This window comes from Motacilla alba, chromosome 7 (assembly GCF_015832195.1).
Source record: "Motacilla alba alba isolate MOTALB_02 chromosome 7, Motacilla_alba_V1.0_pri, whole genome shotgun sequence".
Taxonomy (NCBI): domain Eukaryota; kingdom Metazoa; phylum Chordata; class Aves; order Passeriformes; family Motacillidae; genus Motacilla; species Motacilla alba.
Window position 1 is genome coordinate 22,865,568 of NC_052022.1, and position 17,211 is coordinate 22,882,778.

The window sequence follows — 17,211 nt, forward strand, 5'->3', positions numbered from 1 at the left end:
AGCACCATGGTTTATGACGTAGCAAATTACAACTATATCACAGCAAATGTGACAATGTATTTTTGCTTACATGTTAATTTAGTTTTCACTGCCATAGCAGTCCTTCGAGGTCTGCTGAGGCCAGTCTGATTTTCTGCAAAAACACGGAACTCATATTCTGTGGCTTCCAGTAAACCTCCTACTGTAAACTGCCTGTCCTTGATGCGTTCCTTATTGCATTTTTTCCAGGTGCTTTCTCCAGACTGGCGATATTCAACCCAATAGCCAAGGATCTCTTTGCCACCATCACTTTCAGGTCGTTCCCATTCTAATGTAATGCTGTCCTTAAAGATAGAAGTGATCTCAATTTCTCCAGGCTGGCTTGGTTTGTCTGAAAATTAAAATAAATTAAACAGAAAATCAGTTTTTCTCTAAATGTCATTAAGCTGCTCTTCAAAAGATCTGTTAATGTGGACATTATCTTACCAAATGGATCCTTGCATACAACTGGTTCAGAAGCAGGACTTGCTTCACTTTCACCAATGTCATTTTGAGCAATGACACGGAATTGATATTCAGCATCTGGAACAAGTCCTGTGACTGTGTACATTGTAGTGGTAATCTGTGTCTTATTATGCCGGACCCATTTTTCTGTAGATGTCTCTTTACGTTCAATATAGTAGCCAGTTACACGAGAACCACCATCATCTTTAGGTCTGGACCACGACAAGTTGACAGAACTCTTTGTAACATCAAGGACTTCAGGTGGGTTGTTTGGAGGCTCTGGTGGATCTGTTAATAATGATAATAATAATAATAATAATTAAAAAAACCCAATGACACAGCATTAATATTTCTGCATATATTGTTGCACTTTTAGATCATAATGTAGTTATTAATTTGGGGGGTTTTTTGAGTCTAAAAGAAAACTTACTTAGAGGTGTCTTTGGTACTGCTGGTTCTTCAGATTTGAGAGATTTGCTAATTCCGAAATGATTTTCAGCAGAAACACGGAAGTGATATTCCACATTTTCTTTGAGTCCTTTCACCACAAGTGATGTCCCTTTCACTCTAGAGTCAACAGTGTACCAGGCAGTCTTTGGTACTTCTCTTCTCTCAACAATGTAACCCAGGATATCTGCACCACCATCATCTGTAGGAGGTCTCCAGCTCACTCTGACAGAACGAGCTTGTATATCATCATACTCAAGAGGTCCTTCTGGTGGATTTGGAATGCCAATCACTCTGACTTTAATGTACACGGCTTTCTTGCCGCACTTGTTTTCAAGTACCAAATCATAGGTGCCCGAATCTTCTCTTTCTGCATCTTTGATCACAAGTTCTGTGTGAGTCTCAGAAGTCGCAATCATGGCCCTCTTGCTGATGTCCTGTCCTTCTTTTGTCCATTTGCATACCGGGATGGGCTTACCCTTAATGGGTATTGTAAGCCTGATTACTCCTCCTTGTCTCACCATGAGACCTTCTTGGTATTTTTCATCAAGTTCATAGTCAGGATACTCTGCAAACAAAAATAACTTGTCATATTATGTCATTCTACAGATTATATCATACCTGCTTTAGGCAAAAAAAAAAAATTAGGACAGCTTTCAACAAGAGCTAAGGCTTGAAATGTCTTACCAAGCATTTCTGTAATTTTCACTGTTCCTGGCACTTCAGCAGGTTCTCCTGGCCCACCAGCATTACAGGCTAGCACTCGGAATCTGTACTCTGCACCTTGAGGAAGATGTGTCAAGGTGTATTCCCGAATCTTGGTTGGCGTGGTGTTGCACTTGGTCCATTCAAATTGATCAACCTTCTGCATCTCAATTAAGTAGCCAGTAACTTTAGAACCACCTTCATCTTCTGGTGGACTCCAAGCCAGGGAGACAGACGTTCTTGTAGTATCAGTGACTCTTGGATTCTGAGGTTTACCTGGAGGAGCTGGAGGAGAAGATCAGATAGGCAGGTGGGATTTGTTTCTATGAATATTCAAAAGATGAAATAAACGCTAACTTGCAACTTATGATCTGTAATAACTCCATAGTGAATTTAAAAAGGAAAATTTTGAACGAAAGATTTTCACTAATATTTTCTTTGTTTTCTCCAGTCAGAATCTCATTTGTTAGTACACCCAGAAAAATTTCCAAATTAGAATTAATTCTACCATAATGTCATTCCCTTCCACCATCATGTGTTTAATCTTTGTAGGAAATTACTTACCAATTGGATCTCTGGCAACAGCAGACTTGGAAGGACGGCTGGGTTTCCCAGTGCCTCTGGCATTGATTGCTGTGACCCGATGTTCATATTCTAATCCTTCAACCAACCCAGTGGAACGGTAACGAGTCATGGTGACTGGAACTTTATTTGCACGGATCCATCTATCTGCTCTAACTTCTTTGCGTTCCACAATATAACCAGTAATCTGTGAGTCACCATCATCTTCTGGAGGATACCAAGTCAATGTCATGCCATCTCTAGAGATATCAAACACTTCTGGAGTGCCAGGAGGACCAGGAATACCTGTAAAAATATGACATGGAATTAGTGAAGGAAGTGTCAGACGACTTTATACACTAGTACGATTTGGCATATTGTGAATAACAATGCAATATCAATGTCTTATCAAACTCTTTTACTAGCAGGCACCTAAGTAATTTACAAATCAGGTAAAACTGATTACAAACTCCCTATTTTGTAACGGGGTAGAGAAATTTTTCAAGATTGATGGTAGACCTTGGTAGAAAATCCAAGTTTACCATCCACGTTCTGTGCAGTACATCTATAATACCTATACAGATTTATGGATGGCATTTTTCCTCTGGAAAATTACATGATTACTCTGCATCATAATGTACAATTTTATCTGACAAAAGGAAGGAGCAACATCTAGAAAATTCTAGCATATGTATGGATGTATAAGCCAATTTCAATATATATTTTTAATTTTAAAGATAGAGATTGAACAAAAATTCAGACTTACGGATTCTGCTCTTGCATTCTATAATTTCGGACTGCAGGTAAGATCCAATCCCAAAGCGGTTTGTAGCAGCTACACGGAACACATATTCTGCACCTTCAACAAGTCTGGTGAACTTAAATGTTGTCCTGGTTACTGACTCTGAAACTGGCAGCCATCCAGGACGGTGAGCATCACGCTGTTCTACCACATACCCACTAAGGGCAGCTCCACCATCCAGCTCAGGAGGCTCCCAGGAGATGGTTACATAATTTGCATCAATTTCATCAATTCTGATAGGTCCAACAGGTGGTCCAGGCTTGTCTAGGGGAAGAAAAAAAAAAAGAAGATTACAAAACAAGTGCAAAAAAATGTAGTATTTCACATGTAAAAGTTTAAATGGAGGAAGGTATGGACAATTATTTTGATGAAATCTTACCAAGGATTATAACCTTTACTGTATCAGTAACTGTTCCACTTGTGTTCTTCAGTTCAAGTATATATTCTCCTGTGTCATGTATGGTGGTCTCACGCACAGTTAATTTGGCCATTTTGGCAGAAGTCTCCATTTTGATGCGTTCTGATTCTTTTAGTTTAGAACCAGCAAAGAACCAAGATGCAGTTGGAGGTGGTCGTCCTTCAATTGGAATGGCTAATTCAATGGGCTTGCCAGCAGGTACGTGTATTGTCTTCTGAGGTATTCCAGCCAAGTCAATTGTTGGTAGAACTAAGGAAAACAAATAATTGATATTTTAAATACCTGTTTTGTAACTATCACATTCATTTGGTGTAAGCTTGACCCTATTGTTTTCAACAATAGACACCTACCTTTTCGGTCTTGTACTGTCACTGCTGTGACAATCTCACGTGGTTCTGACACGCCCTTCTGATTCTGTGCTCTGACCCTGAACAAGTACTGTTCACCTTCATTGAGAGAGATAATGGTATGCTCGTACACGGTAGGCTTCAATGTCACGACCTTCAACCATCTTTCTGTTCCAGCTTTGCTGGCCTCGATGACATAGCCAGTCAATCTGCTGCCACCATCATGCAGTGGTTTCTCCCAAGCAAGTGTAACAGTTGATTTAGTGGTGTCAATCACTTCGAGTTTTTGTGGTACCATGGGGACATCAGATACCAGTACTGCATCAGATGTTTCACAGCCTTCACCAATGCCGTAAATATTTTCTGGTAGTACTCTGAAATAATACAAAGCTCCTTCCAGAAGCCCAGTAACTCTGTAAAATGTCTTGCTGCATTTGGTAGTGACAGTCTTGTAAGCTCTCATGGAAGCTTCACGTTTCTCAATTATGTAATTATTGACTGGGGCTCCACCATCAATGACTGGAATGTCCCAGGTAAGTGTCACAGAATCTTTTGATACTTCCTTAATTCTCACTGCAGGTGGTGGACCAGGTGTGTCTAAAACAAACAAACAAAATTTTTTTTTCCGTTTTTGGATCCTTTCATTTTACAGTCAATGACTACTTCTGCATAAAACAAAAATGCTGGATTTGATTAATAAACTAGAACAGCTCCAGAAATGATGTATATTCCTTTGGATTCAATTGTTTCTCTGACTTCTCATTCTCATGTTATTTAAAATGCAAACTTCCTTCGGAAATGAATGACACATTTCTGAGTAATGAGCATGCAGAGTGCTGTAATGCTCACATACAATTGTAGCAGTACTTACCATACACTTTCACAGAAATAGTTGCAGATTTTTTTCCTGATTGATTTTCAGCCTCAATGATGTATTTTCCAGCATCATACCGATTAACTTTGTCCACAATAAGCAGAGTGTAGCTGTCTGTAGTATCAATAATACCTCGACTTACAAGGTCAACACCCTGCTTGCTCCATGTGATGACAGGAGCAGGTCTGCCAGATACAGAGACCATTAGGCGCAGGGAACCACCAGCTCTGACTGTAACTGTCTTCTTCAGATCATCAGCAAGCTCAAGTTCAGGTGTTTCTGATGAAGGGTATAAGAAATATGGAATTAGTTAATCTTACAAATCCTAAAGGAAAATACAGTTTCCTTAAAATATATATTAGGTTTTCAAATTACCTATTCTTTCCACAGGTTCTATTTCGGCTGATGATTCACTAAATTCACTCATACCATTCACATTTGTTGCAGCAACTCGGAATTGGTATTTCTGGTTTGTTTTAAGACCCGTCACGGTGAACTCAGCATTCCTCAGAGTGGCGGTTGTATGTGCTCGATACCACTGTTCACTACCTTCTTCTTTCATTTCAAGAACATAGCCTAAGAGATCAGCTCCACCATCATATGTGGGCTTTGACCATGCTAAACTGATGCTGTGCATTGTAGTATCCACAACTCTTGGAACTGATGGTGATGCAGGAGTGTCTTTGAAAAAGAAGAAAATGCATTTTATATTGGTACAGAAAACATTTTACAGTCAAAACCAATTTCCAGACAGCTAAATCCAGGAAATGCATTTAATATGAACCATAACTGTTTTTAAGTTATTCCAATACTATCTAGTTCTGTGAGTTTATACATGGTTAAGGACTTCTTAGTTAAAGTGTCAATGTGAGTTAATGCTCCATTATTATAAATAAACATTAAAATATGTTTTAAATATAGAAACTTACATGATGGTTCTTTACATAACATGTATTGTGAAGCTTCACTAGGTTCACTGTTTCCAGCAGCATTCACTGCAGTGACACGGAATTGGTACTGGCCCCCTTCCATGAGACCAGTGACTTTCAGTCTGGTGTCATAAATGGTATAATCTCTATTCACTCGTGTCCAGCGCAGACTCTTCCTTTCACGTTTGTCCACAAGATAGTCCTTAATCTCACTGCCACCATCTGATTCTGGTTTCGACCACTGAATAATGATATGCTCCTTGCCGACACTCACTTCTTCAGGAGCACCAGGCTGTGTTGGAATAGCTATTTTTTAAAAGGGGAGAAAAAAAGAGATTGTTCAACACACTGTTTATCCATGAGAATTATTCCACAAATTCTGATGCAGAATGGAAGGCAGTAACACTCACTGAAAGCATTCCTGGCAATCACAGTTTCTGATTCAAGTGGAACACCTGGTCCATATTTGTTGACAGCTCTCACACGGAAAATGTATTCATTATTTTTAATAAGTTTTGTTACCACAGTTGATAAAGTCTGGCATTCAGCCTCAACAATAACCCAGTGAAGTCTGCTGGTTTCACGCCTTTCTATGATGTAGTGAGTGATTTCTGCACCTCCATCTTCCTCAGGAATGTTCCATGCCAGAGTACATTTCTCTTCTGTTACTCTGCTAATTGTGATTTTGCCTGCACATGGACCTGGTGAATCTGTGTAGGAATCAAAATAAATACTGTCATTAGTGCCTAAGGAAAAGCTTCTCATTCTTATTTAAAAGAATGCTGATTTTCTTCAGTATACTAAATATTAATACTAATCACGGGATACATACCTAGCACTTTGACAACAACAGAAATTTGTTTCATCCCACTGGCATTTTTAACTGTTAGGGTATATTTTCCACTATCACTTCTGTCACAGAACTTGATAATTGCAATAGCTCGTTTGCTGGTATACTGCAGAGATATCTTTTCACATAGCTCCAGTTCCCTGTCACCTTTAGACCAGAAGACCTTTGGTTCTGGTTTTCCACCAATGGCTGCATCAAGGACAAGATCTGATCCAGCCCTAATGCTCAAAACTTCTCCCTGCAGTCTGGCATCGAGTTCAGCCTTTGGTGGTGCTGGAAAAAGAGATTTGGAAAAAATTACATGAGAGTACTAAAAATAGAACATTGTGTTTTTAATTGTTCCAAGGAAATATTCCTTACTGTATTCATCTTTGCAAATGACAGCACCAGTTGATTCAGATCCTTTGCTAATCACACCAGCAGCATTCTTCGCTAGTACACGGAATTCATAGGCTTCATCTTCACTAAGAGCTGTCACAGTAAAGAAGTTTTCCGAGACAATGGTGTAATTGCATTTCAGCCAACGTCCATCACCAGATTCGTTATATGGTTTGCGCTCAACAATATATCCGATTATTTTGCTTCCACCATCATAAAGTGGAGGTGACCAGCTCAGCGACACTGTAGATCTGGTGACATCTGTTACTTCTGGTCTTCCTGGTGGATCTGGAGGAATAAAGCAGAAAAAATGAGAAATGCACTCCTATTTTAGCTTAAGTAACAACATAGCTCTGAAAGTAATACTTACCGACTGGATTTTGAGCCACTACAGGTCTGGAAGCTTCACTAGCTTTGCTAACACCTGCAGCATTTAGAGCATAGGTTCTGAATTGATATTCCAGGCCTTCCACCAACCCCGTGACTTTATAATTGCAGTCACAGCATGGTACTTTGTTCTCCTTCACCCAAAGGATGGTGTTGCGCTCCTTCTTTTCCACCCAATATCCAATGACTTTGCTGCCACCATCATGATAGGGTTCCTCCCAGCGAATGGCCATGGCACTTGCAGACACAGAATAGACTTCTGGCCTTGAGGGTGGGCTTGGTGGGACTAAACATGAAAAAGATGGGGAGGAAAATGTTAGCAATTATAAATACCTCAGTCAGAAGAAAAGAACAAATTTTGAGAAGTGTTTCACTTACCAAATGGATGCTCAGCAACTACTGTTTTTGATTCAACTGGCTTGCTGACACCAAATCTATTTTCTGAGCTTACTCGGAAACTGTACTCTTGATATTTTGTGAGATGACTGACTTTGATCTGTGTGCGTTTCACACTGGAATTCACCAGCTGCCATGCTGTTGTGCCAGATTCACGTTTCTCTACAATGTAGTTTGTAATGTCACTGCCGCCATCATCTTCAGGCTCTTTCCAGGTCAACACACAGGACTCAGCGGATACAGACGATATTTCAATTGGGCCAGTGACAGGACCTGGCCTTCCTATGACTACCACTGTGACAGTAAATGTTTTCACACCAGCAGTGTTCTCAAGTGTAAGGTAGTATTTACCAGAGTCACCTCTCATACTGTCTTTTACAGTCAGTGTGGTTCGGTCTTTTGTCGTCTTGATGGTCACTCTTTCAGTTTCCTTCAGCCTCATCTCCTCAAGTTTCCATGTCACTTTCGGAGCTGGGCGCCCACTGATTGGTATATCAATAGTAAAGGTGCTTCCAGCCTTGCATGTTATAAGCTGTCTGCTTATGTCACTGAGATCTGCTGTTGGCTCAATCTGTGGCTCCTTAACAATAACAGAAGAGAAAGCTTCTCTTGGCTCACTGTAGCCGGCATCATTCTTCGCCTTGACTCGGAACTCATATTCTGTGTTCTCCACAAGGCCTTCAACGGTGAAAGTAAGTTGCTTGGTTTGTCCAGCTCCAGTCCAGGTGTCAGATCCTTTTTGTTTCATTTCAAGAAGGTATCCAGTAATACGGCTACCACCATCATGATCAGGTTTAAGCCAAGCTAAAACTACAGAAGATTTGGTTGTATCAACAATATCTAATCTCTTAGGTGGAGCAGGTTCTTCTGTGGCCACAACTGGTTCTGTTAATTCACAGGGCTCACCTACACCATATTCATTTTCTGCTGATACTCGGTAGTAATATGGCATACCTTCTGCTAGATCTGTGACCTTAAAGATTTGTCGAGTGCATTTTGAACTCACTACTTGCCAGCTACGACGACTTGCTTCACGTTTTTCCACAACATAGTGGTGGATACGAGAACCTCCATCCAGAACAGGAGCATCCCACATTAAAGTAATAGATGTTCGAGTCACATCTTTAAAGGTAATAGGACCTGGTGGACCAGGTGTGTCCAAAACCTTGACAGTAAATGTAATAGACTTGCTTCCACTGTTGTTTTCCACAGTAAAGACATACTTGCCAGCATCATTTCTATTGCATTCCTCTACAGTCAATGTGCTGAATGAATCAGTTGTTTGAATGTCAGCACGCAAACTAAGATTAGCATCTGCTTTGGACCACACCGCAGTAGGAACTGGCCTTCCAGAGAAGGCAATAAATAGACGAATGCTTGCACCTGCTCTTACAATATGAGTCTGCTTGAAGTTTGCATCAATGTCAATTTCAGGTGCAGAAAGCCTGTCCACAGTTTGGACTGAAGCAGGAACTTCACAGCTTTCTCCTCTGCCAGCACCATTGACTGCACTAACTCTGAATTTATAGTGTTCTCCTGCCTCCAAATCAACAACGGTATATTTAGTAGCAATAACAGTCTCTGCATTGACTTTCTGCCATGCTTCAAGATCAGCTTTGCACATCTCAATGATGTACCCAATTATTTCCATGCCTCCATCAAAAACTGGCTTTGTCCATTCTAAGCTTACACTTGTCTTCGATGTGTCTGTCACCTTGACAACATTAGGAGCACTTGGTGGGCTGACTGGTTCTCTGCATTTAATCAGCTTCGAAACGTCACTTGGAGGTCCAACCCCTGCAGCATTTTCAGCCATGACATGGAACTCATACTCATTGCCTTCAATAAGGCCAGTTACTCTGAATCTGTTCTCAGTAATGGGCCTCTTACTGGATACTTTAACCCAGCGCATGCTCTTCTTTTCTCTTCTTTCAAGAATGTACTCATTTATCTCGCTTCCACCATCTGACTCTGGTCTTGCCCATGTGAGTGTGATACTGTCTCCTGTTACATTGGTAGGCTCTGGAGTTCCTGGTGCATCAGGGAGAGCTAAAAACAAAGAAAAATGTCATTAGAAGGACAAGATGGTAATTCCATGGGTATTTGTGCAGAATGAGGTGGAAACTTACTGTAAGGTATTTGTGCGATAACTGGATCAGACTCCAATGGTCTGCCAACTCCAAATTTGTTCACTGCAGAGACACGGAACTGATACTCATTGCCCTTAATTAATTTAAGTGCTGTATAGCTGCAAGCTTCACATTTATCTTCAACTAATGCCCAAGCAATCCTGCTGGTTTCACGTTTTTCAATTATGTAGTGAGAAATAGAAGCACAGCCATCATTAGCTGGAGGCTCCCACCATAATGTGACCTTTTCTCCGGTGATGTTTGTGAATCGTATTGGTCCACCAACTTTTCCTGGTGCATCTGCAATTTCAAAGGTTCAGAGTTATAATTTGCTGACACTTAAAATAAAATACTATTTTTAAAAAAGCATGCTGAAAGTGCTTGGTGCAGTACCTTGTACTCTGATGGTAATATCTTCTCGTTTGGTTCCGGATGCATTTTTGGCTTCTACTGTGTACACCCCACGATGTTCACGGACAGCATCTCTAATGAAGATTGTACTATGTCCAATAGCTGTAGTTATTTCTATATTCATCATTTTATCAATCTCTTTACCATCCTTAAACCATGTCACTTTAGGTACTGGACGTCCTCTGATTAGAGCTTTAAGTCTAATGCTCTCTCCAGCTTTAACAGTAAGGCCTTCAAAGTGTTCAGCACCAAATTCAATAGTTGGAGCAACTAAAAAAGGAAAATAAAAATAAATTTCCATATAATTAAATATTTTTCTGGTACTCTTCTAAAGGTACTAATTATTTATTAACTATTAACTATATACTAACTATTTATTAAAAGTCTGTGAAATACAAAATTCTTTCCGTTACAAAATGGCATTCTCTAAATAGCAGTTATTGTATGAATGATAAACTTATTTTTTCTGTAAGTATCCATAAATGCATCATATATATATTTGCACATATATAAAGGTGAAAGGTATGGTTAATATGCGGTGTTAATAGTATGCCAAGCAACCTGAGGCCCATTTTAATTTTGAAATTATTCAGTGCATCGGAATATTACAGTCCATGCCTTCTTTCCAATTTTGCTGCTGCTGCTTATCCAAGAGCAATGTAGAGTGCTACGATTTTCACCAATTGATTACGTATGTCTGCCAGATTTGGGTCTTTAATTTAGACTTCCCCACCTTGGAGTATGAACATAAATGTTCTGAATTGACTGGGAGGACCTCAGTCACAAGTTCTTTTCCCCTTGACTTCCCACTTCCCATCAGTACAGCCAGAAACTACCTGGCTTCAAGACCCAAGCATATTAAAAAATTCCTTACCGTTTTCATCTCTGGTCATGATATAGCCTGAAGACTGTGAAGGTGGGCTGATGGTACCAACAGCATTTCTTGCAAGCACTCTGAATTCATATCGGTCACCTGGGCTGAGCCCTGTAACTGTATATTGGCACTCACTGACATCAGTAAAGTTACACCTGAGCCAACGGTCTGCACTTCCTTGCCGCTTCTCAATGCTGTAAGCCACAATCTTACTGCCTCCATCACGCAGAGGGGGGTTCCATTTCAGGGTGATTGTTTCCCTAGTGACATCAATGTAATCGGGAGTACCAGGTGGGTCTGAAAGGAAAATAATGAAGATTTAGTTTTATTACTGCTCACAATAATCTACAAGAACAGAATTTTCTTGGACGAGTGATTAGTCATTCACTTACCCACTGGAGAGACTGCCAAAGTAAATTTGCTGGGCTCACTAGCTCGGCTTAGACCTGCAGCGTTTTCAGCATATACTTGGAATTGGTAATCCAGGCCCTCAAGCAGTCCAGTAATCCTGTATTCTCTGTTAGATATTAATGCAACATTAACCTTCTGCCACAAAATACTGTTTCTTTCCTTCTTTTCAACATGGTATCCCATAATCTCCGAACCACCATCATAAACAGGAGCATCCCAAGAAATGCTCATTCCATCAGCAGTTACGTTGTATACAACAGGCTTGCCTGGGGCACCTGGTGGTTTAAACTGGTGCTTTGCCACAACATCTGCTGAGACAAGAGGTGGGCTCACTCCGTATCTGTTTTCTGCACGAACTCTAAACTGATATTCAGTATCTTTAACAAGGTTTGGTACTTTGAAGGTTGTTCTTGCAGCACTTGAACACACCAGCTTCCAGTTCATTTGTGATGTTTCTCTCTTCTCAATACTGTAGCCAGTAATTTCTCCTCCCCCGTCATCATCAGGGGCCTCCCATGACAAAACTACACTATCTGCTTTGATTTCATCTATTCTTAAAGGTGCTTTTGGCTTAGATGGAGGACCAAGAGTGATTACAGTGATTGTGAATGACTTTCTGCAGACTACATTATCAAGAATTAAAGTATATTTGCCACCATGCTCCTTTTTCACATTCTTGATACTTAAACTTATCTTGTTTTCAGTTTTCTTGAAGCGAAGATGTTCTGTTTCTTTAAGAGGGAGGTTGTCCTTGAGCCAGCTCATTGATGGATTCGGTTTACCTTTATAGGGCAACTCAGTGTGCAGATTATGTCCAATTCTTACTGCAATCTGACCTCCAGGAATATCAGAAAGGTCAGCCTCAGGTGTTATTATAAGTTCTTTCACAGTAATGGGTCCAACAGTAACAGAGTCACTCATGCCTTTTTCGTTTTTGGCAAAGACTCTGAATTCCATGACAGAAAGCTCTTTAAGTTTGTCAGCTACAAATTCACAGCTCTTGCTTGTGCCTGCATATGTCCATTCTTTCTCTTCCTGAAGTTTCTTTTCAATAATATAGTCTGATATAATGCTACCACCATCATAGTCAGGTTTGCTCCACTGCAATTTAACAGAACTCTTTGTAGAGTCTTTCATGGCTAGGTCTTTTACAGGCCCAGGTACATCTGCAGCTTTCACTGGTTCAGTTGTCTCACAAGGTTCACCTAGTCCAATTTCATTTTCAGCAAGAACACGGAAAAAGAATGCAGTCTTTTCTGACAGGTTAGTCAGTTTAAAGGTGGTATGAGAACACTTTGTTGTAACAGTTGACCAGGCCCTCTTTGTAGCATCTCTTTTTTCAACAACATAATTTGTTATTTCAGAACCACCATTGATGAGAGGTGGCTCCCACACCAATGTAACTGTGCCACGAGAAACGTGCTTTAGCTGCAGCTTCTGGCATGCAGAGGGTGTGTCAAGTACTTTCACATTCACAAATGATGATTTTGCTTCTCCAACTCCATTTTCAATTGTAAGAACATATTTTCCTGTATCATTTCGTGTAACTTGAGGAATAATAAGTAGTGTAGATGATTCTGTGTTTTGGATGATATATCTTTCATCAGTCCCAAGATTCTTGTCCCCCTTTCTCCATGTGACCGTTGGAGGAGGTCTTCCCTTGAATGGAATCATTATTTCCACATCTTCACCTGCTTTAGCGACAATAGATGTCCGAAGAGCAACATCCAGATCAATCTCTGGTGCCACTGTGGAAATAAATAAAAAATTAATAATGCATACTTAGAATGTTAAATAAGAAATGGTTAAAAAAAACCAAAACCACCCAGGAAAATGATAAATCACAAAGAAATACAGTACCAAGAATATCTTTAGCTTGAACAGGTTCCATCATTTCAATAGGCTCTCCTTGTCCAGCACAATTCATAGCAGATACACGGAAATAGTAATTAACACTTGGCTGAAGGTGGGATACAACATATTCAGTTGTTCTCACTTCTCCCTTGGTACTGACTACAGTCCATTCTTGCTCTTCACCTTCCCTCTTCTCCACCACATAGTGGGTAATTGGACTTCCTCCATCATAAGCAGGTTTAATCCAGCCAAGGGTAACAGATGTCTTGGTTGTATCCACAACTTTCAGCTTTGTTGGTGTGCCTGGCTTATCTGTAAATGATAGTTTATGGGGGAAAAAAACACCAATCAGAATCCCGTTAATTGTAAGAGGAAGAAAATCTGCCCTCAATTACGTTGGTATAAAATCCCACCCTAACTACTCATTCTCCATTGATTTCTAACCTATTGGAAGAAATGCACATTGAATCTTACCAACAGGATCTGCAGCTTTGTAGAAGTCAGAAGCCTCAGAGAACGGACCTGGTCCAGCTGCATTGACGGCACAAACTCGGAAATGGTATTCGCTGTTTTCAGTCAGACCTGTTACTTTCTGTCTGGTGTCCCGAATGGTTTCTTTAGAGACCTTGAACCAACTCAGACTCTTCTTGTCACGTTTCTCCAGAAAATATCCTGATATTTCACTGCCTCCATCAACAGTGGGCCTACTCCAGACAACAGTCATAGAATTCTTGGTTATCTTCGTGACTTCTGGTGTACTAGGTGGTCCAGGTGTAACTGAATAAAAAAATCATATGTTAGTAAATCAGTGCTACTTACAAACAGTACACAAGACAATTCAGTTGCATAAGCTGTTTTCTAGAACTTATTTCTTACCAAATGAATTTTTGGCTATAATGGGCTCAGATTCCAGGGGATCACCAATTCCAAACTTGTTCACACCACGGACACGGAACACATACTCATTTCCTTTGATGAGTTTTGTTGTAGTTATGATACATCCCTCCAGTTTTTCAGAAATTAAAGACCATACAACCCGACTTGTTTCCCGCTTTTCAACAACATAGTGTGTTATAGGTGCACCACCATCATCTGCTGGTGGGTCCCACATTATTGTAATCTTTTCAGCAGTGACTGTCTTAAACTGTATAGGTCCACCTGGGGGTCCTGGCTTGTCTGTGGAAGGCAGAAGAAAGAAGATGTTAAGTATTCACTACTGAATTATTGTTTAATAGTAAAATACAGTTGCATCTCAAGACTTACCAAGTATCTGTACTCTAATATGGGCTGATGCTGAACCCATGGCATTCTTCAGTTTTAATTCATAGGTGCCACTGTCGAGTCGATTTGCATCTTTGATGAGTATAGAAGCAAATTCTGTTGTGCTTTCAAAAGACACTAGTGCACTGGTTAGTACCTCATTGCCATTTTTGAACCATTCAATTGTGGGTATAGGCTTTCCTGAGATGCCTAGTTTTAGCTTAACTGAAGTTCCTGCTTTGTATTTCACCACTTCTGTATATTCTGGTGGTACATCGATTTCAGGTGCACCTTAAGAAAAAACAAGTTAAAAACATGTTTATTCTAGCCCTGTATTTAATAAAATCCCCAAATAACACTACCTTTTTGAATCTAATAGTTAAAGGTATTTGAAAAATACAGATCAAAGTAAGAGAGCATATATAACTTAAATCATAAACCTAGAATAAGTTAGAACTTATCCTATGAAGAAGAGACAATTGCATGTATAAATATAACCACTTGAACCATGGACAGTCTTCTTTTGTTCAGAGAATAAAGATACCAGAAGACTTTAAAAATGGAGATGTAGCCAAAGATGTTCCTTACAATCATGCCCAAATGCTCACAGTCAGTCATGCTTCTTGAATCAATCACTGTAAACTAGCCTTCCATATATTTAAAAGACCATGAATCTACAAAATAGCACAGCCGTTGTCCTAGTACACCAAAATTATATCATTATATCATCGCAAAACACTTACCGTATGTATCAACACATGTGATAGGACCCACAACATCTGAGGGATTACTGATGGAACCGACAGCATTCTTTGCAAAGACCCGGAATTCATACTTGGAATTCTGTGTCAGGCCAGATACTGTGAACTGAGTCTCAATAACATTGGTGAAGCTAGCTTTTGTCCATCTGCCATCTGGAAGATCACGTTTTTCTACGATGTATCCAGTGATTTTGCTACCACCATCAAATGCTGGCTTCTGCCAGGCGAGAGTGATAGAGGTCTTGGAAATATCTGAGGCACGAACATTTCTTGGCGGTTCTGCAGAAGGAAACAAGAATATTGCCAATAATTAACAGCTATTTTAAATATTGTCTTATTGTATATCACAGGGGAACAAAATGGCTGGGCTTCATTATTTTATAGAGAGTACATACCACAAGCATCAATTGCAAGGACTGCATCAGAAGGACGACTTGCTTTTCCAATGCCAGCTGCATTTTCTGCATAAACTCTAAATTCATAGATAAGGCCAGCGCTGATTGTGGTGACTTTGAAATGAGTGGTACGGATAAGGGTCTTGTTAGCCTTCTGCCATAATATGCTATTTCTGTCTTTCATCTCCAGGTGATATCCAATGATAGCACTGCCACCATTAGTGACTGGTTCATGCCATCCAACAGTAATACTCTCTCGGGTAACATTAGTGACCCATGGTGTAGAAGGAGGGCCCGGGGTAGCTGATGAAAGCAAAAGAATTGATTGTTAACAAAATTATATTTTCAACATGAGAGCACTAAAACATCAATGTACACCATGAGAAGCACGTTACTCACTGTAAGGAAGCTTGACAACAACACACTGGGAGTCAATGTGATCGCTGATGCCAAAGCGGTTCTCAGCTTTGATGCGGAATTGGTACTCTTCCCCTGTTGTGAGCCTCATAACTTTGATAACGGTTCTAGCAACAGTGGCAGACACTTCAGACCAAGCAGCAGTACTTGTTTCTCTTTTCAGTACAATATAGTTGGTAACCTGACTTCCACCATCATAAGCTGGTGGTTGCCATCTGAGTGTTACACTCTCTTCAGTGACATCACTAAGGACAACAGGACCAACAGGAGGACCAGGTCTATCCAGCACAACAATATTAACGAATGATTTTGTGGTGCCACTTGAGTTCGCAGCAGTAATGTCATATCTGCCAGCATCAGCAGCCACACTTTCTTTAAGGTTAATGATGAGACTTTCTGCAGTTGTTTCTGTGTGAAATCTCATGGTAGGTTTCAGTGCAACACCATCTCTAGACAGTGTCACCTTTGGCACTGGTTTTCCAGAAACTGGAATTTCAACTTTTAGGTTTGATCCTGCTCGAACATATACAGTGTTATGAGGGAAGCCCTTCATGTCAATCTCAGGAGATTCTGAAAAAGAAAATATTTCCAAACCATTAAAAGAACGTTCCATCCTTTAAAATATGAATGCAACTGAATGTGACTTTTGTCTCATGTCAGGTAGCATACCTAATTGTTCTTTAACTGTAACAGGGAGCAGAAGTTCCTTAGGATCACTTAAACCAGCTTGGTTTTCTGCAGACACCCTGAAGAAATAGTCAACGTTTTCCTTAAGACCATGGACAACATGATGAGTTGTCTTTACAACTGCACACTTAACCCATTTTTGCTGTCCTTTCTCAAGAGCTTCAAGGAGGTAGCTAACAATTCTGCTTCCACCATCATGCTCTGGTTTTAGCCAAGAAAGAGAAACACTGTCCTTTGTGACGTTTGTTACTCCTAGCTTTTCTGGTGGGCTGGGTTTTTCTGAGGAAAAAAGTGCAACATGTTAAACAATATAGAAGATATTGACTTTTTATATTAGCATCTATAATCTGCATCAAGAAAATGTGTTTTTAAACCAATTTGTATATTAGAAATATTTTAAGTAAAATCCAAGCAAAATTTAAAATTCAAGCTATT

The 17,211-nt window shown here is 40.0% G+C and overlaps 1 protein-coding gene across 50 annotated transcripts in view; it reads right to left on the bottom strand.

Moving 5' to 3' along the window:
* TTN (titin) overlaps positions 1–17,211 on the bottom strand; it is a 239,446-nt gene that overhangs the window by 11,332 nt on the left and 210,903 nt on the right. For all 50 annotated transcript variants that reach the window (XM_038142803.1, XM_038142798.1, XM_038142790.1 and 47 more), the window contains 28 exons: positions 16,759–17,055; positions 16,072–16,659; positions 15,673–15,975; positions 15,260–15,556; positions 14,520–14,807; positions 14,133–14,432; positions 13,731–14,033; positions 13,263–13,568; positions 11,384–13,150; positions 10,992–11,288; positions 10,100–10,387; positions 9,707–10,006; positions 7,560–9,626; positions 7,165–7,467; positions 6,777–7,082; positions 6,399–6,689; positions 5,977–6,276; positions 5,567–5,872; positions 5,013–5,318; positions 4,635–4,916; positions 3,767–4,360; positions 3,378–3,665; positions 2,963–3,262; positions 2,200–2,502; positions 1,618–1,920; positions 914–1,498; positions 466–771; positions 71–370 (listed from right to left, as the gene is read on the bottom strand). In XM_038142803.1, the coding sequence (XP_037998731.1) occupies positions 71–370; positions 466–771; positions 914–1,498; positions 1,618–1,920; positions 2,200–2,502; positions 2,963–3,262; positions 3,378–3,665; positions 3,767–4,360; positions 4,635–4,916; positions 5,013–5,318; positions 5,567–5,872; positions 5,977–6,276; positions 6,399–6,689; positions 6,777–7,082; positions 7,165–7,467; positions 7,560–9,626; positions 9,707–10,006; positions 10,100–10,387; positions 10,992–11,288; positions 11,384–13,150; positions 13,263–13,568; positions 13,731–14,033; positions 14,133–14,432; positions 14,520–14,807; positions 15,260–15,556; positions 15,673–15,975; positions 16,072–16,659; positions 16,759–17,055 (12,474 nt within the window). The remainder of the gene's footprint in view (positions 1–70; positions 371–465; positions 772–913; positions 1,499–1,617; positions 1,921–2,199; positions 2,503–2,962; positions 3,263–3,377; positions 3,666–3,766; positions 4,361–4,634; positions 4,917–5,012; positions 5,319–5,566; positions 5,873–5,976; positions 6,277–6,398; positions 6,690–6,776; positions 7,083–7,164; positions 7,468–7,559; positions 9,627–9,706; positions 10,007–10,099; positions 10,388–10,991; positions 11,289–11,383; positions 13,151–13,262; positions 13,569–13,730; positions 14,034–14,132; positions 14,433–14,519; positions 14,808–15,259; positions 15,557–15,672; positions 15,976–16,071; positions 16,660–16,758; positions 17,056–17,211) is intronic.